General features: G+C 49.4%; 1 protein-coding gene across 1 annotated transcript; it reads left to right on the top strand.

The window, feature by feature from the left end:
• Positions 1 to 20,710: 20,710 nt before the first annotated feature.
• LOC138851848 (protein TsetseEP-like) lies at positions 20,711 to 21,363 on the top strand (the record flags this gene model as incomplete). The annotated part of the gene is made up of 1 exon (XM_070081348.1): positions 20,711 to 21,363. A coding segment is annotated over one exon (653 nt), but the record flags the coding sequence as incomplete, so codon positions are not given.
• Between the last annotated feature and the right edge of the window lie 590 nt (positions 21,364 to 21,953).

The raw sequence follows: 21,953 nt of genomic DNA, 5'->3' as shown, positions 1-21,953 counted from the left end.
TACACACACACACACACACACACACAAAGGTTTGCAACAAGACTAGTCCCAGAGCTAAGAGGTATGTCCTACGAGGAGAGGTTAAGGGAAATCAACCTGACGACACTGGAGGACAGGAGAGATAGGGGGGACATGATAACGACAGGGTATGGGTGAGGGAATGGATGAGGGGAGGGGAGGGGTGATGGGAGGGGGGATGGGAGGGGAGGGAGAGGGGAGGGGGAGGAGGGGAGAGGGAGGGGAAGGGGAGGGGTGATGGGAGGGGAGGGGTGATGGGAGGGGTGATGGGAGGGGAGGGGTGATGGGAGGGGGGAGGGGTGATGGGAGGGGAGGGGGGGAGGGGTGAGTGTGCGGTCAGATATTTGTTGTCTGATGCTTTTCAATTAAGAAAAGTTTGGCTGTTAATAGACTTCTCTGTGGCAGAGTGTGGCAGTGTGTGGCAGTGTGTGACAGTGTGTGGCAGTGTGTGGCAGAGTGTGGCAGTGTGTGGCAGTGTGTGACAGTGTGTGGCAGTGTGTGGCAGTGTGTGGCAGTGTGTGGCAGTGTGTGGCAGTGTGTGTGGCAGTGTGTGGCAGTGTGTGGCAGTGTGTGGCAGTGTATGTGGCAGTGTGTGGCAGTGTGTGGCAGTGTGTGTGGCAGTGTGTGGCAGTGTGTGGCAGTGTGTGGCAGTGTGTGGCTGTGTGTGGCAGTGTGTGGCAGTGTGTGGCAGTGTGTGTGTGGCAGTGTGTGGCAGTGTGTGGCAGTGTATGGCAGTGTGTGTGTGGCAGTGTGTGTGTGGCAGTGTGTGTGTGGCAGTGTGTGTGTGGCAGTGTGCGGCAGTGTGTGGCAGTGTGTGTGGCAGTGTGTGGCAGTGTGTGGCAGTGTGTGGCAGTGTGCGGCAGTATGTGGCAGTGCGTGTGTGGCAGTGTGTGTGTGGCAGTGTGTGGCAGTGTGTGGCAGTGTGTGGCAGTATGTGGCAGTGTGTGGCAGTGTGTGTGTGACAGTGTGTGGCAGTGTGTGGCAGTATGTGGCAGTGCGTGTGTGGCAGTGTGTGGCAGTGTGTGGCAGTGTGTGGCAGTATGTGGCAGTGTGTGGCAGTGTGTGTGTGACAGTGTGTGGCAGTGTGTGGCAGTGTGTGGCAGTGTGTGGCAGTGTGTGGCAGTGTGGCAGTGTGTGGCAGTGTGTGGCACTGTGTGGCAGTGTGTGGCAGTGTGTGTGTGGCAGTGTGTGGCAGTGTGTGGCAGTGTGTGGCACTGTGTGGCAGTGTGTGGAAGTATGTGGCAGTGTGTGGCAGTGTGTGGCAGTGTGTGACAGTGTGTGGCAGTGTGTGGCAGTGTGTGTGGCAGTGTGTGGCAGTGTGTGGCAGTGTGTGGCAGTGTGTGTGGCAGTGTGTGGCAGTGTGTGGCAGTGTGTGTGGCAGTGTGTGGCAGTGTGTGGCAGTGTGTGTGTGGAAGTGTGTGGCAGTGTGTGTGTGGCAGTGTGTGGCAGTGTGTGTATGGCAGTGTGTGGCAGTGTGTGGCAGTGTGTGGCAGTGTGTGGCAGTGTGTGTGGCAGTGTGTCTGGCAGTGTGTGTGGCAGTGTGTGGCAGTGTGTGGCAGTGTGTGTGTGGCAGTGTGTGTGTGGCAGTGTGTGTGTGGCAGTGTGTGGCAGTGTGTGTGTGGCAGTGTGTGTGTGGCAGTGTGTGTGGGGCAGTGTGTGGCAGTGCGTGGCAGTGTGTGGCAGTGTGTGGCAGTGTGTGGCAGTGTGTGTGTGGCAGTGTGTGGCAGTGTGTGGCAGTGTGTGGCAGTGTGTGGCAGTGTGTGGCACTGTGTGGCAGTGTGTGGCAGTGTGTGGCAGTGTGGCAGTGTGTGGCAGTGTGGGGCAGTGTGTGGCAGTGTGTGGCAGTGTGTGTGTGGCAGAGTGTGGTGGTGTGTAGCAGTGTGTGGTGGTGTGTAGCAGTGTGTGGTGGTGTGTAGCAGTGTGTGGTGGTGTGTAGCAGTGTGTGGTGGTGTGTAGCAGTGTGTGGTGATGTGTTGTAGCGTGTGGTGGTGTGTAGCAGTGTGTGGTGGTGTGTAGCAGTGTGTGGTGGTGTGTAGCAGTATGTGGTGATGGGTTGTAGCGTGTGGTGGTGTGTGGTAGCGTGTGGTGGTGGGTGGTGGTGTGTAGCAGTGTGTGGTGGTGGGTGGTAGTGTGTGGCAGTGTGTGGCAGTGTGGCAGTGTGTGGCAGTGTGGCAGTGTGTGGCAGTGTGTGGCAGTGTGTGGCAGTGTGTGGCAGTGTGTGGCAGTTTGTGTGTGGCAGTGTGTGGCAGTGTGTGGCAGTGTGTGTGTGGCAGTTTGTGGCAGTGTGTGGCAGTGTGTGGCAGTGTGTGGTAGTGTGGCAGTGTGGCAGTGTGTGGCAGTGTGTGGCAGTGTGTGGCAGTGTGTGGCAGTGTGGCAGTGTGGCAGTGTGTGGCAGTGTGTGGCAGTGTGTGGCAGTGTGTGTGTGGCAGTGTGTGGCAGTGTGTGGCAGTGTGTGGCAGTGTGTGGCAGTGTGGCAGTGTGTGGCAGTGTGTGTGTGGCAGTGTGTGTGTGGCAGTGTGTGGCAGTGTGTGGCAGTGTGTGGCAGTGTGTGGCAGTGTGGCAGTGTGTGGCAGTGTGTGTGTGGCAGTGTGTGGCAGTGTGTGGCAGTGTGTGTCAGTGTGTGGCAGTGTGTGGCAGTGTGTGGCAGTGTGTGTGTGGCAGTGTGTGGCAGTGTGTGGCAGTGTGTGGCAGTGTGTGTGTGGCAGTGTGTGGCAGTGTGTGGCAGTGTGGCAGTGTGGCAGTGTGTGGCAGTGTGTGGCAGTGTGGCAGTGTGTGTGTGGCAGTGTGTGACAGTGTGTGGCAGTGTGTGGCAGTGTGGCAGTGTGTGTGTGGCAGTGTGTGGCAGTGTGTGGCAGTGTGTGTGTGGCAGTGTGTGGCAGTGTTTGTGTGGTAGCGTGTGGCAGTGTGTGGCAGTGTGCTGTGTGTGAGTGGCAGTGTGTGGCAGTGTGTGGCAGTGTGTGTGACAGTGTGTGTGGCAGTGTGTGGCAGTGAGTGGCAGTGTGTGGCATTGTCTGTGTGGCAGTGTGTGGCAGTGTATGTGTGGCAGTGTGTGTGGCACTGTGTGTGGCAGTGTGTGTGTGTGGCAGTAGGTGTGTGGCAGTGTGTGTGGCAGTGTGTGGCAATGTGTGGCAGTATGTGTGTGGCAGTGTGTGTGTGGCACTGTGTGTGGCAGTGTGTGTGTGTGGTAGTGTGTGTGGCAGTGTGTGTGGCAGCGTGTGGCAGTGTGTGGCAGTGTGTGACAGTGTGTGTGGCAGTGTGTGTGGCAGTGTGTGGCAGTGCGTGGCAGTGTGTGTGTGGCAGTGTGTGTGTGGCAGTGTGTGGCAGTGTATGTGTGGCAGTGTGTGTGGCAGTGTGTGTGGCAGTGTGTGCCAGTGTGTGAGGCAGTGTGTGTGGCAGTGTGTGTGGCAGTGTGTGTGGCAGTGTGTTTGGCAGTGTGTGGCAATGTGTGACAGTGTGTGGCAGTGTGTGGCAGTGTGTGTGTGTGGCAGTGTGTGTGGTAGTGTGTGTGACAGTGTGTGGCGGTGTGTGTGTGGCAGTGTGTGTGTGGCAGTGTGTGTGTGGCAGTGTGTGGCAGTGTGCGTGGCAGTGTGTGTGGCAGTGTGTGTGACAGTGTGTGTGGCAGTGTGTGGCAGTGTGTGAGACAGTGTGTGTGGCAGTGTGTGCGGCAGTGTGTGTGGCAGTGTGTATGGCAGTGTGTGGCAGTGTGTGACAGTGTGTGGCAGTGTGTGACAGTGTACTCACCTAGACCTAGTGTGTGTGTGGCACTGTGTGTGGCAGTGTGTGTGTGTGGTAGTGTGTGTGGCAGTGTGTGTGGCAGCGTGTGGCAGTGTGTGGCAGTGTGTGACAGTGTGTGGCAGTGTGTGGCAGTGTGTGTGGCAGTGTGTGTGGCAGTGCGTGGCAGTGTGTGTGTGGCAGTGTGTGTGTGGCAGTGTGTGGCAGTGTATGTGTGGCAGTGTGTGTGGCAGTGTGTGTGGCAGTGTGTGCCAGTGTGTGAGGCAGTGTGTGTGGCAGTGTGTGTGGCAGTGTGTGTGGCAGTGTGTTTGGCAGTGTGTGGCAGTGTGTGGCAGTGTGTGGCAGTGTGTGTGTGGCAGTGTGTGTGGTAGTGTGTGTGGCAGTGTGTGGCGGTGTGTGTGTGGCAGTGTGTGTGTGGCAGTGTGTGGCAGTGTGCGTGGCAGTGTGTGGCAGTGTGTGTGGCAGTGTGTGGCAGTGTGTGACAGTGTGTGTGGCAGTGTGTGGCAGTGTGTGAGACAGTGTGTGTGGCAGTGTGTGTGGCAGTGTGTGTCGGAGTGTGTTTGGCAGTGTGTGGCAGTGTGTGACAGTGTGTGGCAGTGTGTGGCAGTGTGTGTGTGGCAGTGTGTGTGTCAGTGTGTGTGGCAGTGTGTGGCAGTGTGTGTGTGGCAGTGTGTGGCAGTGTGTCTGTGGCAGTGTATGGCACTGTGCGTGGCAGTGTGTGTGGCAGTGTGTGTGGCAGTGTGTGTGGCAGTGTATGTGGCAGTGTGTGGCAGTGTGTGACAGTGTGTGTGGCAGTGTGTGTGGCAGTGTATGTGGCAGTGTGTGGCAGTGTGTGTGACAGTGTGTGTGGCAGTGTGTGTGGCAGTGTATAGCAGTGTGTGTGTCAGTGTGTGTGGCAGTGTGTGTGGCAGTGTGTGTGGCAGTGTGTGTGGCAGTGTGTGTGGGGCAGTGTGTGGCAGTGTGTGGCAGTGTGGGGCAGTGTGTGTGGCAGTTTGAGGTAGTGTGTGACACTGTGTGGCAGTGTGTGTGGCAGTGTAAGGCAGTGTGAGGCAGTGTGAGGCAGTGTGTGGCAGTGTGTGGCAGTGTGTGTGGCAGTGTGTGGCAGTGTGAGGCAGTGTATGGCAGTGTGTGTGGCATTGTCTGTGGCAGTGTGTGTTGGGCAGTGTGAGGGAGAGTGAAACAGTGTGTGGCAGTGTGTCTGGCAGTGTGAGGCAGTGTGAGGCAGTGTGTGTGGCAGTGTGTGGCAGTGTGAGGCAGTGTATGGCAGTGTGTGTGGCATTGTCTGTGGCAGTGTGTGTTGGGCAGTGTGAGGGAGAGTGAGACAGTGTGTGGCAGTGTGTCTGGCAGTGTGAGGCAGTGTGAGGCAGTGTGTGTGGCAGTGTGTGGCAGTATGTGTGGCAGTGTTTACCTTCACTACACAGTGCACTACCACCTACACTACACAGTACACTACCACCTACACTACACAGTGCACTACCACCTACACTACACAGTACACTACCACCTACACTACACAGTACACTACCACCTACACTACACAGTGCACTACCACCTACACTACACAGTACACTACCACCTACACTACACAGTACACTACCACCTACACTACACAGTACACTACCACCTACACTACACAGTGCACTACCACCTACACTACACAGTACACTACCACCTACACTACACAGTACACTACCACCTACACTACACAGTACTCTACCACCTACACTACACAGTACACTACCACCTACACTACACAGTGCACTACCACCTACACTACACAGTACACTACCACCTACACTACACAGTACACTACAACCTACACTACACAGTACACTACCACCTACACTACACAGTACACTACCACCTACACTACACAGTGCACTACCACCTACACTACACAGTACACTACCACCTACACTACACAGTACACTACCACCTACACTACACAGTACACTACCACCTACACTACACAGTACACTACCACCTACACTACACAGTGCACTACCACCTACACTACACAGTACACTACCACCTACACTACACAGTACACTACCACCTACACTACACAGTACACTACCACCTACACTACACAGTACACTACCACCTACACTACACAGTGCACTACCACCTACACTACACAGTACACTACCACCTACACTACACAGTACACTACCACCTACACTACACAGTACACTACCACCTACACTACACAGTACACTACCACCTACACTACACAGTACACTACCACCTACACTACACAGTACACTACCACCTACACTACACAGTGCACTACCACCTACACTACACAGTACACTACCACCTACACTACACAGTACACTACCACCTACACTACACAGTGCACTACCACCTACACTACACAGTACACTACCACCTACACTACACAGTACACTACCACCTACACTACACAGTGCACTACCACCTACACTACACAGTGCACTACCACCTACACTACACAGTACACTACCACCTACACTACACAGTACACTACCACCTACACTACACAGTACACTACCACCTACACTACACAGTGCACTACCACCTACACTACACAGTACACTACCACCTACACTGCACAGTACACTACCACCTACACTACACAGTGCACTACCACCTACACTACACAGTGCACTACCACCTACACTACACAGTACACTACCACCTACACTACACAGTACACTACCACCTACACTACACAGTACACTACCACCTACACTACACAGTACACTACCACCTACACTACACAGTACACTACCACCTTCACTACACAGTACACTACCACCTACACTACACAGTACACTACCACCTACACTACACAGTACACTACCACCTACACTACACAGTACACTACCACCTACACTACACAGTACACTACCACCTACACTACACAGTACACTACCACCTACACTACACAGTACACTACCACCTACACTACACAGTACACTACCACCTACACTACACAGTACACTACCACCTACACTACACAGTACACTACCACCTACACTACACAGTACACTACCACCTTCACTACACAGTACACTACCACCTTCACTACACAGTACACTACCACCTACACTACACAGTACACTACCACCTACACTACACAGTACACTACCACCTACACTACACAGTACACTACCACCTACACTACACAGTACGCTACCACCTACACTACACAGTACACTACCACCTTCACTACACAGTACACTACCACCTACACTACACAGTACACTACCACCTACACTACACAGTACACTACCACCTTCACTACACAGTACACTACCACCTACACTACACAGTACACTACCACCTACACTACACAGTACACTACCACCTACACTACACAGTACACTACCACCTACACTACAAAGTACACTACCACCTACACTACACAGTACACTACCACCTACACTTCACAGTACACTACCACCTTCACTACACAGTACACTACCACCTACACTACACAGTACACTACCACCTACACTACACAGTACACTACCACCTACACTACACAGTGCACTACCACCTACACTACACAGTACACTACCACCTTCACTACACAGTACACTACCATCTACACTACACAGTACACTACCACCTACACTACACAGTACACTACCACCTACACTACACAGTACACTACCACCTACACTACACAGTACACTACCACCTACACTACACAGTACACTACCACCTACACTACACAGTACACTACCACCTACACTACACAGTACACTACCACCTACACTACACAGTACACTACCACCTACACTACACAGTACACTACCACCTACACTACACAGTACACTACCACCTACACTACACAGTACACTACCACCTACACTACACAGTACACTACCACCTACACTACACAGTACACTACCACCTTCACTACACAGTACACTACCACCTACACTACACAGTACACTACCACCTACACTACACAGTACACTACCACCTACACTACACAGTACACTACCACCTACACTACTCAGTACACTACCACCTACACTACACAGTACACTACCACCTTCACTACACAGTACACTACCACCTACACTACACAGTACACTACCACCTTCACTACACAGTACACTACTACCTACACTACACAGTGCACTACCACCTACACTACACAGTACACTACCACCTTCACTACACAGTACACTACCACCTACACTACACAGTACACTACCACCTACACTACACAGTACACTACCACCTACACTACACAGTGCACTACCACCTACACTACACAGTACACTACCACCTTCACTACACAGTACACTACCACCTACACTACACAGTACACTACCACCTACACTACCACCTACACTACACAGTACACTACCACCTACACTACACAGTACACTACCACCTACACTACACAGTACACTACCACCTACACTACACAGTACACTACCACCTACACTACACAGTACACTACCACCTACACTACACAGTACACTACCACCTACACTACACAGTACACTACCACCTACACTACACAGTGCACTACCACCTACACTACACAGTACACTACCACCTACACTACACAGTACACTAACACCTACACTACACAGTACACTACCACCTACACTACACAGTACACTACCACCTACACTACACAGTACCCTACCACCTACACTACACAGTACACTACCACCTACACTACACAGTACACTACCACCTTCACTACACAGTACACTACCACCTACACTACACAGTACACTACCACCTACACTACACAGTACACTACCACCTACACTACACAGTACACTACCACCTACACTACACAGTACACTACCACCTACACTACACAGTACACTACCACCTTCACTACACAGTACACTACCACCTACACTACACAGTACACTACCACCTACACTACACAGTACACTACCACCTACACTACACAGTACACTACCACCTACACTACACAGTACACTACCACCTACACTACACAGTACACTACCACCTTCACTACACAATACACTACCACCTACACTACACAGTACACTACCACCTACACTACACAGTACACTACCACCTACACTACACAGTACACTACCACCTACACTACACAGTACACTACCACCTACACTACACAGTACACTACCACCTACACTACACAGTACACTACCACCTACACTACACAGTACACTACCACCTACACTACACAGTACACTACCACCTACACTACACAGTACACTACCACCTACACTACACAGTACACTACCACCTTCACTACACAGTACACTACCACCTACACTACACAGTACACTACCACCTACACTACACAGTACACTACCACCTACACTACACAGTACACTACCACCTACACTACACAGTACACTACCACCTTCACTACACAGTACACTACCACCTACACTACACAGTACACTACCACCTACACTACACAGTACACTACCACCTACACTACACAGTACACTACCACCTACACTACACAGTACACTACCACCTTCACTACACAGTACACTACCACCTACACTACACAGTACACTACCACCTACACTACACAGTACACTACCACCTACACTACACAGTACACTACCACCTACACTACACAGTACACTACCACCTACACTACACAGTACACTACCACCTTCACTACACAGTACACTACCACCTACACTACACAGTACACTACCACCTACACTACACAGTACACTACCACCTACACTACACAGTACACTACCACCTACACTACACAGTACACTACCACCTACACTACACAGTACACTACCACCTACACTACACAGTACACTACCACCTACACTACACAGTACACTACCACCTACACTACACAGTACACTACCACCTACACTACACAGTACACTACCACCTACACTACACAGTACACTACCACCTACACTACACAGTACACTACCACCTTCACTACACAGTACACTACCACCTACACTACACAGTACACTACCACCTACACTACACAGTACACTACCACCTACACTACACAATACACTACCACCTACACTACACAGTACACTACCACCTTCACTACACAGTACACTACCACCTACACTACACAGTACACTACCACCTACACTACACAGTACACTACCACCTACACTACACAGTACACTACCACCTACACTACACAGTACACTACCACCTACACTACACAGTACACTACCACCTACACTACACAGTACACTACCACCTACACTACACAGTACACTACCACCTACACTACACAGTACACTACCACCTACACTACACAGTACACTACCACCTACACTACACAGTACACTACCACCTTCACTACACAGTACACTACCACCTACACTACACAGTACACTACCACCTACACTACACAGTACACTACCACCTACACTACACAGTACACTACCACCTACACTACACAGTACACTACCACCTACACTACACAGTACACTACCACCTACACTACACAGTACACTACCACCTTCACTACACAGTACACTACCACCTACACTACACAGTACACTACCACCTACACTACACAGTACACTACCACCTACACTACACAGTACACTACCACCTACACTACACAGTACACTACCACCTTCACTACACAGTACACTACCACCTACACTACACAGTACACTACCACCTACACTACACAGTACACTACCACCTACACTACACAGTACACTACCACCTACACTACACAGTACACTACCACCTTCACTACACAGTACACTACCACCTACACTACACAGTACACTACCACCTACACTACACAGTACACTACCACCTACACTACACAGTACACTACCACCTACACTACACAGTACACTACCACCTACACTACACAGTACACTACCACCTACACTACACAGTACACTACCACCTTCACTACACAGTACACTACCACCTACACTACACAGTACACTACCACCTACACTACACAGTACACTACCACCTACACTACACAGTACACTACCACCTACACTACACAGTACACTACCACCTTCACTACACAGTACACTACCACCTACACTACACAGTACACTACCACCTACACTACACAGTACACTACCACCTACACTACACAGTACACTACCACCTACACTACACAGTACACTACCACCTACACTACACAGTACACTACCACCTACACTACACAGTGCACTACCACCTACACTACACAGTACACTACCACCTACACTACACAGTACACTACCACCTACACTACACAGTACACTACCACCTACACTACACAGTACACTACCACCTACACTACACAGTACACTACCACCTACACTACACAGTACACTACCACCTACACTACACAGTACACTACCACCTTCACTACACAGTACACTACCACCTACACTACACAGTACACTACCACCTACACTACACAGTACACTACCACCTACACTACACAGTGCACTACCACCTACACTACACAGTACACTACCACCTACACTACACAGTACACTACCACCTACACTACACAGTACACTACCACCTACACTACACAGTACACTACCACCTACACTACACAGTACACTACCACCTACACTACACAGTACACTACCACCTACACTACACAGTACACTACCACCTTCACTACACAGTACACTACCACCTACACTACACAGTACACTACCACCTACACTACACAGTGCACTACCACCTACACTACACAGTACACTACCACCTACACTACACAGTACACTACCACCTTGGTAGTGCGGTATTATAGGTAATGCTAGAGGTAACTCACAGTAACTCACCTCAGAATTATACCAACATTATAGACTGGTCATGTTACAGAGGTTTATAATTTAAAAGTTGGTGGCATTTGGTAATGTGCAAATTATATAACCTAAGCTTAATTATATGCTTAGCGAGAAGCTTGAACGTGAAGCACAAGCTTGAAGCTGGGGCTGGGGAATATGCTCTGTCTTGTTGATGGACTGACCACCTACTGTCATGACTGAGGGGCTGACCACCTACTGTCATGACTGAGGGGGTGACCACCTACTGTCATGACTGAGGGACTGACCACCTACTGTCATGACTGAGGGACTGACCACCTACTGTCATGACTGAGGGACTGACCACCTACTATCATGACTGAGGTACTGACCACCTACTATCAAGACTGAGGGACTGACCACCTACTGTCATGACTGAGGGACTGACCACCTACTATCATGACTGAGGTACTGACCACCTACTATCAAGACTGAGGGGCTGACCACCTACTGTCATGACTGAGGGACTGACCACCTACTGTCATGACTGAGGGGGTGACCACCTACTGTCATGACTGAGGGGCTGACCACCTACTGTCATGACTGAGGGGGTGACCACCTACTGTCATGACTGAGGGACTGACCACCTACTATCATGACTGAGGGACTGACCACCTACTGTCATGACTGAGGGACTGACCACCTACTATCATGACTGAGAGACTGACCACCTACTATCATGACTGAGGGACTGACCACCTACTATCATGACTGAGAGACTGACCACCTACTATCATGACTGAGGGACTGACCACCTACTGTCATGACTGAGGGACTGACCACCTACTGTCATGACTGAGGGACTGACCACCTACTGTCATGACTGAGGGGCTGACCACCTACTGTCATGACTGAGGGACTGACCACCTACTGTCATGACTGAGGGACTGACCACCTACTGTCATGACTGAGGGACTGACCACCTACTATCATGACTGAGAGACTGACCACCTACTATCATGACTGAGGGACTGACCACCTACTATCATGACTGAGAGACTGACCACCTACTATCATGACTGAGGGACTGACCACCTACTATCATGACTGAGGGACTGACCACCTACTATCATGACTGAGGGACTGACCACCTACTATCATGACTGAGGGACTGACCACCTACTATCAAGACTGAGGGACTGACCACCTACTATCAAGACTGAGAGACTTACCACCTACTATCATGACTGAGGGACTGACCACCTACTATCATGACTGAGGGACTGACCACCTACTATCATGACTGAGGGACTGACCCCCTACTATCATGACTGAGGGACTGACCCCCTACTATCATGACTGAGGGACTGACCACCTACTATCATGACTGAGAGACTGACCACCTACTGTCATGACTGAGGGACTGACCACCTACTGTCATGACTGAGGGACTGACCACCTACTGTCATGACTGAGGGGCTGACCACCTACTGTCATGACTGAGGGACTGACCACCTACTGTCATGACTGAGGGGCTGACCACCTACTGTCATGACTGAGGGACTGACCACCTACTGTCATGACTGAGGGGCTGACCCCCTACTATCATGACTGAGGGACTGACCACCTACTATCATGACTGAGAGACTGACCACCTACTGTCATGACTGAGGGACTGACCACCTACTGTCATGACTGAGGGACTGACCACCTACTATCATGACTGAGGGACTGACCACCTACTATCATGACTGAGAGACTGACCACCTACTATCATGACTGAGGGACTGACCACCTACTGTCATGACTGAGGGACTGACCACCTACTATCATGACTGAGGGACTGACCACCTACTATCATGACTGAGGGACTGACCCCCTACTATCATGACTGAGGGACTGACCACCTACTATCATGACTGAGGGACTGACCCCCTACTATCATGACTGAGGGACTGACCACCTACTATCAAGACTGAGGGACTGACCACCTACTGTCATGACTGAGGGACTGACCACCTACTATCATGACTGAGGGACTGACCACCTACTATCATGACTGAGGGACTGACCACCTACTGTCATGACTGAGGGACTGACCACCTACTATCATGACTGAGGGACTGACCACCTACTATCATGACTGAGGGACTGACCCCCTACTATCATGACTGAGGGACTGACCACCTACTATCATGACTGAGGGACTGACCACCTACTATCATGACTGAGGGACTGACCACCTACTATCATGACTGAGGGACTGACCACCTACTATCATGACTGAGGGACTGACCACCTACTATCATGACTGAGGGACTGACCACCTACTATCATGACTGAGGGGCTGACCCCCTACTATCATGACTGAGGGACTGACCACCTACTATCATGACTGAGAGACTGACCACCTACTGTCATGACTGAGGGACTGACCACCTACTGTCATGACTGAGGGACTGACCACCTACTATCATGACTGAGGGACTGACCACCTACTATCATGACTGAGAGACTGACCACCTACTATCATGACTGAGGGACTGACCACCTACTGTCATGACTGAGGGACTGACCACCTACTATCATGACTGAGGGACTGACCACCTACTATCATGACTGAGGGACTGACCACCTACTATCATGACTGAGGGACTGACCACCTACTATCATGACTGAGGGACTGACCACCTACTATCATGACTGAGGGACTGACCACCTACTATCATGACTGAGGGACTGACCACCTACTATCATGACTGAGGGACTGACCACCTACTATCATGACTGAGGGACTGACCACCTACTATCATGACTGAGGGACTGACCACCTACTATCATGACTGAGGGACTGACCACCTACTATCATGACTGAGGTACTGACCACCTACTATCATGACTGAGGGACTGACCACCTACTATCATGACTGAGGGACTGACCCCCTACTATCATGACTGAGGGACTGACCACCTACTATCATGACTGAGGGACTGACCACCTACTATCATGACTGAGGGACTGACCACCTACTATCATGACTGAGGGACTGACCACCTACTATCATGACTGAGGGACTGACCACCTACTATCATGACTGAGGGACTGACCCCCTACTATCATGACTGAGGGACTGACCACCTACTATCATGACTGAGGGACTGACCACCTACTATCATGACTGAGGGACTGACCACCTACTATCATGACTGAGGGACTGACCACCTACTATCATGACTGAGGGACTGACCACCTACTATCATGACTGAGGGACTGACCACCTACTATCATGACTGAGGGACTGACCCCCTACTATCATGACTGAGGGACTGACCACCTACTATCATGACTGAGGGACTGACCACCTACTATCATGACTGAGGGACTGACCACCTACTATCATGACTGAGGGACTGACCCCCTACAATCATGACTGAGGGACTGACCACCTACTATCATGACTGAGGGGCTGACCACCTACTATCATGACTGAGGGACTGACCACCAACTATCATGACTGAGGGACTGACCACCTACTATTAAGACTGTGTGTACAGTGTCAACCCAACTAGCAACTAACGCCAGTTCTCTGTATCCTCAGGTAAGACCATCAACCTTCGCAACCTCAAGAAACAGTAAGTAAACTCCCAAGTATACTACCACCCCAGTATACCAGGTATACTACCACCCCAGTATACCAAGTATACTACCACCCCAGTATACCAGGTATACTACCACCCCAGTATACCAGGTATACTACCACCCCAGTATACCAAGTATACTACCACCCCAGTATACCAGGTATACTACCACCCCAGTATACCAGGTATACTACCACCCCAGTATACCAGGTACCACCCCAGTATACCAAGTATACTACCACCCCAGTATACCAAGTATACTACCACCCCAGTATACCAAGTATACTACCACCCCAGTATACCAAGTATACTACCACCCCAGTATACCAGGTATACTACCACCCCAGTATACCAAGTATACTACCACCCCAGTATACCAAGTATACTACCACCCCAGTATACCAGGTATACTACCACCCCAGTATACCAAGTATACTACCACCCCAGTATACCAAGTATACTACCACCCCAGTATACCAAGTATACTACCACCCCAGTATACCAAGCAGCATATTACACACATAACAACAATAACAACATACTTAAAGATCCAGATTAATAATAACTAGATATATGTAGATATATCTGGAACAAAAAGTTAATTTCTGGACCCTGAGTATACTGAGGTATATTTAGATGGGTTATACCTATTCCTTCTCTGGGGTATACTTATTTTCCCTTAGCTAGCTATGCAGGATGCCACCCACAATAGTTAGCTAACTCTCTGGTGGGTAAATGCTGCTTTACATAGTTTCAAGAGTAGGTACGACCTGGCTTTGTAGGTAAGGCAGGAAAATGGTGCACCCCTGGCTAATGTAATTAGGTGAGACACACACACACACATACACACACACACACACACACACACACACACACACACACACACACACACACACACACACACACACACACAGTGACGTTAAAGACAAATTACTAGATAATTGCTACTATTATATCGAACTAGTTAATTAAAAGCTAGAAGACTGTGGCTGTTAGTGTGATTGGCACTGCAGGAGGAGGGGGAGGGGGAGGGGGAGGAGGGGGAAGAGAGGTGATGGAGGAGTTAAGGGAATGAGGGTAAGGGAAGGGCCTGCTTCCCCTTGATTTAATGGTATGCTTGAATGTGTAAGGGGGAAAAATGGTGTGTGTGTATCTGTGTGCATGAGTGTGAGTGTGTGTGTGTGTGTGTGTGTGTGTGTGTGTGTGTGTGTGTGTGTGTGTGAATCTAGATAGGAAGGCGACGTTAACTCAGTTGACCACTCGGAACTACACTTGTATGCTGAAGAGCATCTCTGGACGCCCAACACATCGAACCCTGAAGTGGATGGGTTCAGCAACAGCAGCCCACACCAGGTTTGACCCTTGTCAACTACAAATACTTAATGAGGCTCCATCATCACAGACTCACCATAACAGGACAGTGGAAGATTGGTCTGACGAATCGTGATTTCTGCTGGAACATTCATGTGGTTGGGTTAGAATTTGTCATAAGTTTTTGTGCTATGATGGAACAGCGGATCCACAGCATTAATGTTGGGCAGACAAATCTGCAGCAACTGTGTGATGCTATCATATCATCATGGTGCAAGAATCCATTCTGTTCTGGGGGTAAAGATAGGCCTACCGGGTACTAGAAAGTGGGCAAGGTAACTAAAGTACTGTGTACTTCGCTACAGATTGTGCAGGTTCGAATCCTGCTGCGGACTAAAAAATATATACATACAGGGTGTTTCAAATAGATGGACCCGATCGTGAAATATACTGCTTTGAAACTGGGTCCGTCATTTGAAACACCTTGTATACAGATGTGATCCACCTCGAGTGCAAATTGTGGGACCCATATCCTCAGAAAATGAGATAAAAAGACTTATAGGAAAAAATATTTGGATTTCTTCCTGATGCCATTTGAATATTCCCTTCCCCTACCACGCAATATGTCTGTTTTACCAGTAATACTGCTATGTTACAAAATATGGTACACCAGGCTTAAAAATATAATGAGGGATACAAGTACATACTGCTATGTGTTTGTTAAAAATTACGATATAAAAACTTCATACAGCTCTACAGAGGTGGGGTACAGTGTACCCAGTGTATAGAAGGCAGCTCTACAGAGGTGGGGTACAGTGTACCCAGTGTATAGAAGGCAGCTCTACAGAGCTGGGGTACAGTGTACCCAGTGTATAGAAGGCAGCTCTACAGAGGTGGGGTACAATGTACCCAGTGTATAGAAGGCAGCTCTACAGAGCTGGGGTACAGTGTACCCAGTGTATAGAAGGCAGCTCTACAGAGGTGGGGTACAGTGTACCCAGTGTATAGAAGGCAGCTCTACAGAGGTGGGGTACAGTGTACCCAGTGTATAGAAGGCAGCTCTACAGAGCTGGGGTACAGTGTACCCAGTGTATAGAAGGCAGCTCTACAGAGGTGGGGTACAGTGTACCCAGTATATAGAAGGCAGCTCTACAGAGGTGGGGTACAGTGTACCCAGTATATAGAAGGCATTACCTCTCTGAACTGCAACACTGTGTCGCTGGAGCGAGAAACTAGCCGCTCTGGGATCCTTAGTTACCCTTTATTGAACTTAGATGCTCTTTTCCCCTAGGGGCCAAGGGTCTCCAATCCTATGGGAACAACTATATAATGATGGGCAGGTTCACCATATTTTCTAGACTTCTGGGACTCCCTGAAGCTGACAGCTGCCCCTCCTTCCTCTCTGGTGTACTGGAGATAAGTAGCCAGTGTGGATGCACATGCGTAGTCCCACACCACCATGATGAACTATCACATTTAATACAGTCCAGGGCATTCATATAAGAATCCAGCCTAAGGTTTATAATACAATGGGCTCAAGTATAAAAGAGTCAAGTTTAAACAATCCAAAACTATTATTATATAATGAACATTTATTATATTTACAATTGCCAATTCTAAAGTATTTCAGGCATGAGGAAAAAGGAACTTAGACTCTGGCTTCTGACTAGCTTGTTGCAAGCTCCGGTGTAGCTGAATATGGCATTAGATTCCTGAGCTGTTTATATCAAATATTGGTGTTGTGTTAACCTTACATCTAAAGGTTTGTCAGTCCCACCTAAGATAAATTGCAATCATTACAACCAATCAAGTAAACACCGCCATCACAGTGTTGTTACTAGTCTGTGAATTCTTAAAATTAACTTATATGTTGATCTTTTTATGGTATTCAACAGAACAGATAAATTCTCTTTGTATGGAAGCAGCATCACATTCTTGATATAAAGAGTTATTCTAGGTTCAGTCCTATGATAAGTATTCTTATGTACCAACAAAGCCGTTTCTACAAACCCTTTAGGGCACCACAGTTTTGCAGCGATATCAAAGATTTTCCTAATTTCTTGATCAACAAACTCTGGGCTGCTCACACAGTAACGTCTCTCAAACATAGTAAGAAAAATACTTTTCACTATTGTTTCATGGTTAGAGTGGAAGTGGATATATGAACAAATTTTAGTGGCCTTCCTATATACTGCAAACTTAAACATTCTATCAACCTGGTGGACAAGAATTTCTAAGAATAGAAGTTTAAAGTCCACTTCTTTCTCTATGATAAATTTAATTTGACTCACGTCAGTCTGGAGTTTTATAAATTTCTGATCGCGGGTTCAATCCCCGCCCGTGGTACAGTTTTTCTGTAATTTAATAGAACAAGAGTGTTCAGTCTGGGTAAAATTGAGTTCAGAGTTATATACCTCAACCATTTCACAAGATATTATCCACATAATTTCACAGGACGAAAATATCTTTCAGTAACTTAATATCGGAGACAGTGGATTTCCCATAGCCATTCCGTACCTTTGAACATAATATTTCCCTTCAAACTCAAACTTGTAATCAACTACAACTTACTAATAGTGTTCTTGGGAAACAGTGAGAGGGAACCCATCTAATTCTTCATCAAGGTAACAGATCAGGAGCTGGAACTCGACTGAACGACCTGGTGACATTAGAACTTACTAGTGTATAAATCATTAGACTTGATAATATTGTGCAATATGTGAGTGAGGTCAATGTTATTGTTTAGCTGGGCTTTACAGATGTTGTCTGTTTCAGGCCTACTGGCCCAAGCTGGTCAGGACTAACTCACACCCACTCATGTACCTGTCTAAGCTATTTTTAAAGTTACACAAGGTTTTGACCTCTATGACGGTACTCGTCAGTTTGTTCCACTCATCCACAACTCTATTGCCAAACCAGTACTTTCCTATATCCTTTCTAAATCTAAATCATTCCAACTGTAACCCATTGCTGGGAGTCCTGTCTTGGTTAAATCTTTCAAGATGGCAATCCCAGCTTATAAGCTTCAACCAAGCGTACATATAAGGTGAATAAAGAGTAGACAGTACCGACAAGATAAAAATTAGACACGTTTAAGATCTGGGTATCTTTCTTGTAGACGTTTTGCCATCTTGGTGTCTACCTGGAGGGTATTCCGGGGATCAACGCCCCCGCTGCCCGGTCCACGACCAGGCCTCCAGGTGGATCAGGGCCTGCTCAACCAAGCTATTACTGCTGGCCTCACGTAGTCCAACGTACGAACCACAACCCGTCTGACCCGGCACCGAAGTATCTGTCCAGCTCCCTCTTGAAGGCAGCCAGGGGCCAATTGGTTATCCCCCTTATGCTCCAGTGGCTTCATGAATACAGATTCAAGAACATATCTGCGAGACAGTAGAACAATATACAACAGACGAGATAATCAGGGACTGATTACCTCAGTGTCTTAGTTGTTTATCAACCAGGTCCAGAGGGTCTTTTCTAAGTTCAGACTAAGTTGCCCTGTCTTCAAATATCAACTTTACTGTTAAGTTATAACTGACTTGGTTCAAAATGATGTTGCGAGTGGTATTAAATGCCAAGTTGATGGTTTAAGACACCACAGTAGTCTACACAGCAGGCGTCTTCAGTCACAGAGGCAGCGGGTGGAGTAGTCAAATGAAGTTGGTGTTATCGGTCCCCTTGCCTTGGAGAAAAAGTATTTGAGGTGGTCAGTCCCTTAACCTTAATGGTCAGGCCCTTTGCCTTAAGGGTCACGGTGGCCCTCTACCTTAAGGGCCACGGTGGCACTCTACCTTAAGGGCCACGGTGGCCCTCTACCTTAAGGGCCACGGTGGCCCTCTACCTTAAGGGCCACGGTGGCTCTCTACCTTAAGGACTACGTTGGCCCTCTACCTTAAGGGCCACGGTGGCCCTCTACCTTAAGGGCCACGGTGGCCCTCTAATTTAAGGGCCACGGTGGCCCTCTACCTTAAGGGCCACGGTGGCCCTCTACCTTAAGGGCCACGGTGGCCCTCTACCTTAAGGGCCACGGTGGCCCTCTACCTTAAGGGCCACGGTGGCCCTCTACCTTAAGGGCCACGGTGGCCCTCTACCTTAAGGGCCACGGTGGCCCTCTACCTTAAGGGCCACGGTGGCCCTCTACCTTAAGGGCCACGGTGGCCCTCTACCTTAAGGGCCACGGTGGCCCTCTACCTTAAGGGCCACTAAGAATCAATGTTAAATGTATCGTTAACCTGGAAAAATTTGTCTCATTTAGTGAGATAAAAATAATGATAACCTCGTTGAACCTCTCGTTGAACCTCTCGTTGAACCTCTCGTTGAACCTCTCGTTGAACCTCTCGTTGAACCTCTCGTTGAACCTCTCGTTGAACCTCTCGCTGAACCTCTCGCTGAACCTCTCGTTGAACCTCTCGTCGAACCTCTCGTCGAACCTCTCGTCGAACCTCTCGTTGAACCTCTCGTTGAACCTCTCGCTGAACCTTTCGCTGAACCTCTCGTTGAACCTCTCGTTGAACCTCTCGTTGAACCTCTCGATGAACCTCTCGCTGAACCTCTCGTTGAACCTCTCGTTGAACCTCTCGTTGAACCTCTCGCTGAACCTCTCGTTGAACCTCTCGTTGAACCTCTCGCTGAACCTCTCGTTGAACCTCTCGTTGAACCTCTCGTTGAACCTCTCGTTGAACCTCTCGTGGAACCTCTCGTTGAACCTCTCGTTGAACCTCTCGCTGAACCTCTCGCTGAACCTCTCGTTGAACCTCTCGCTGAACCTCTCGTTGAACCTCTCGTTGAACCTCTCGTTGAACCTCTCGCTGAACCTCTCGTTGAACCTCTCGTTGAACCTCTCGTTGAACCTCTCGTTGAATCTCTCGTTGAACCTCGCGTTGAACCTCTTCTTGAACCTCTTGTTGAACTTGTGCGGTGGTGTGTGGTGGTGTGTAGCAGTGTGTGGTGGTGTGTAGCAGTGTGTGGTGGTGTGTGGTGGTGTGTAGCAGTGTGTGGTGGTGTGTACCAGTGTGTGGTGGTGTGTGGTGGTGTGTGGTGGTGTGTAGCAGTGTGTGGTGGTGTGTGGTGGTGTGTGGTGGTGTGTAGCAGTGTGTGGTGGTGTGTAGCAGTGTGTGGTGGTGTGTAGCAGTGTGTGGTGGTGTGTAGCAGTGTGTGGTGGTGTGTAGCAGTGTGTGGTGGTGTGTAGCAGTGTGTGGTGGTGTGTAGCAGTGTGTGGTGGTGTGTAGCAGTGTGTGGTGGTGGTGTGTAGCAGTGTGTGGTGGTGGTGTGTAGCAGTGTGTGGTGGTGGGGTGTAGCAGTGTGTAGTGGTGTGTAGCAGTGTGTGGTGGTGTGTAGCAGTGTGTGGTGGTGTGTGGTGGTGTGTATCAGTGTGTGGTGGTGTGTAGCAGTGTGTGGTGGTGTGTATCAGTGTGTGGTGGTGTGTAGCAGTGTGTGGTGGTGTGTAGCAGTGTGTGGTGGTGTGTAGCAGTGTGTGGTGGTGTGTAGCAGTGTGTGGTGGTG

The sequence above is a fragment of the Cherax quadricarinatus genome, unplaced genomic scaffold (genome assembly GCF_038502225.1).
Source record: "Cherax quadricarinatus isolate ZL_2023a unplaced genomic scaffold, ASM3850222v1 Contig2415, whole genome shotgun sequence".
Lineage (NCBI taxonomy): Eukaryota > Metazoa > Arthropoda > Malacostraca > Decapoda > Parastacidae > Cherax > Cherax quadricarinatus.
The sequence above is the reverse complement of the archived record's forward strand: the minus strand, read 5'-3'. Positions and strand labels throughout refer to the sequence as shown.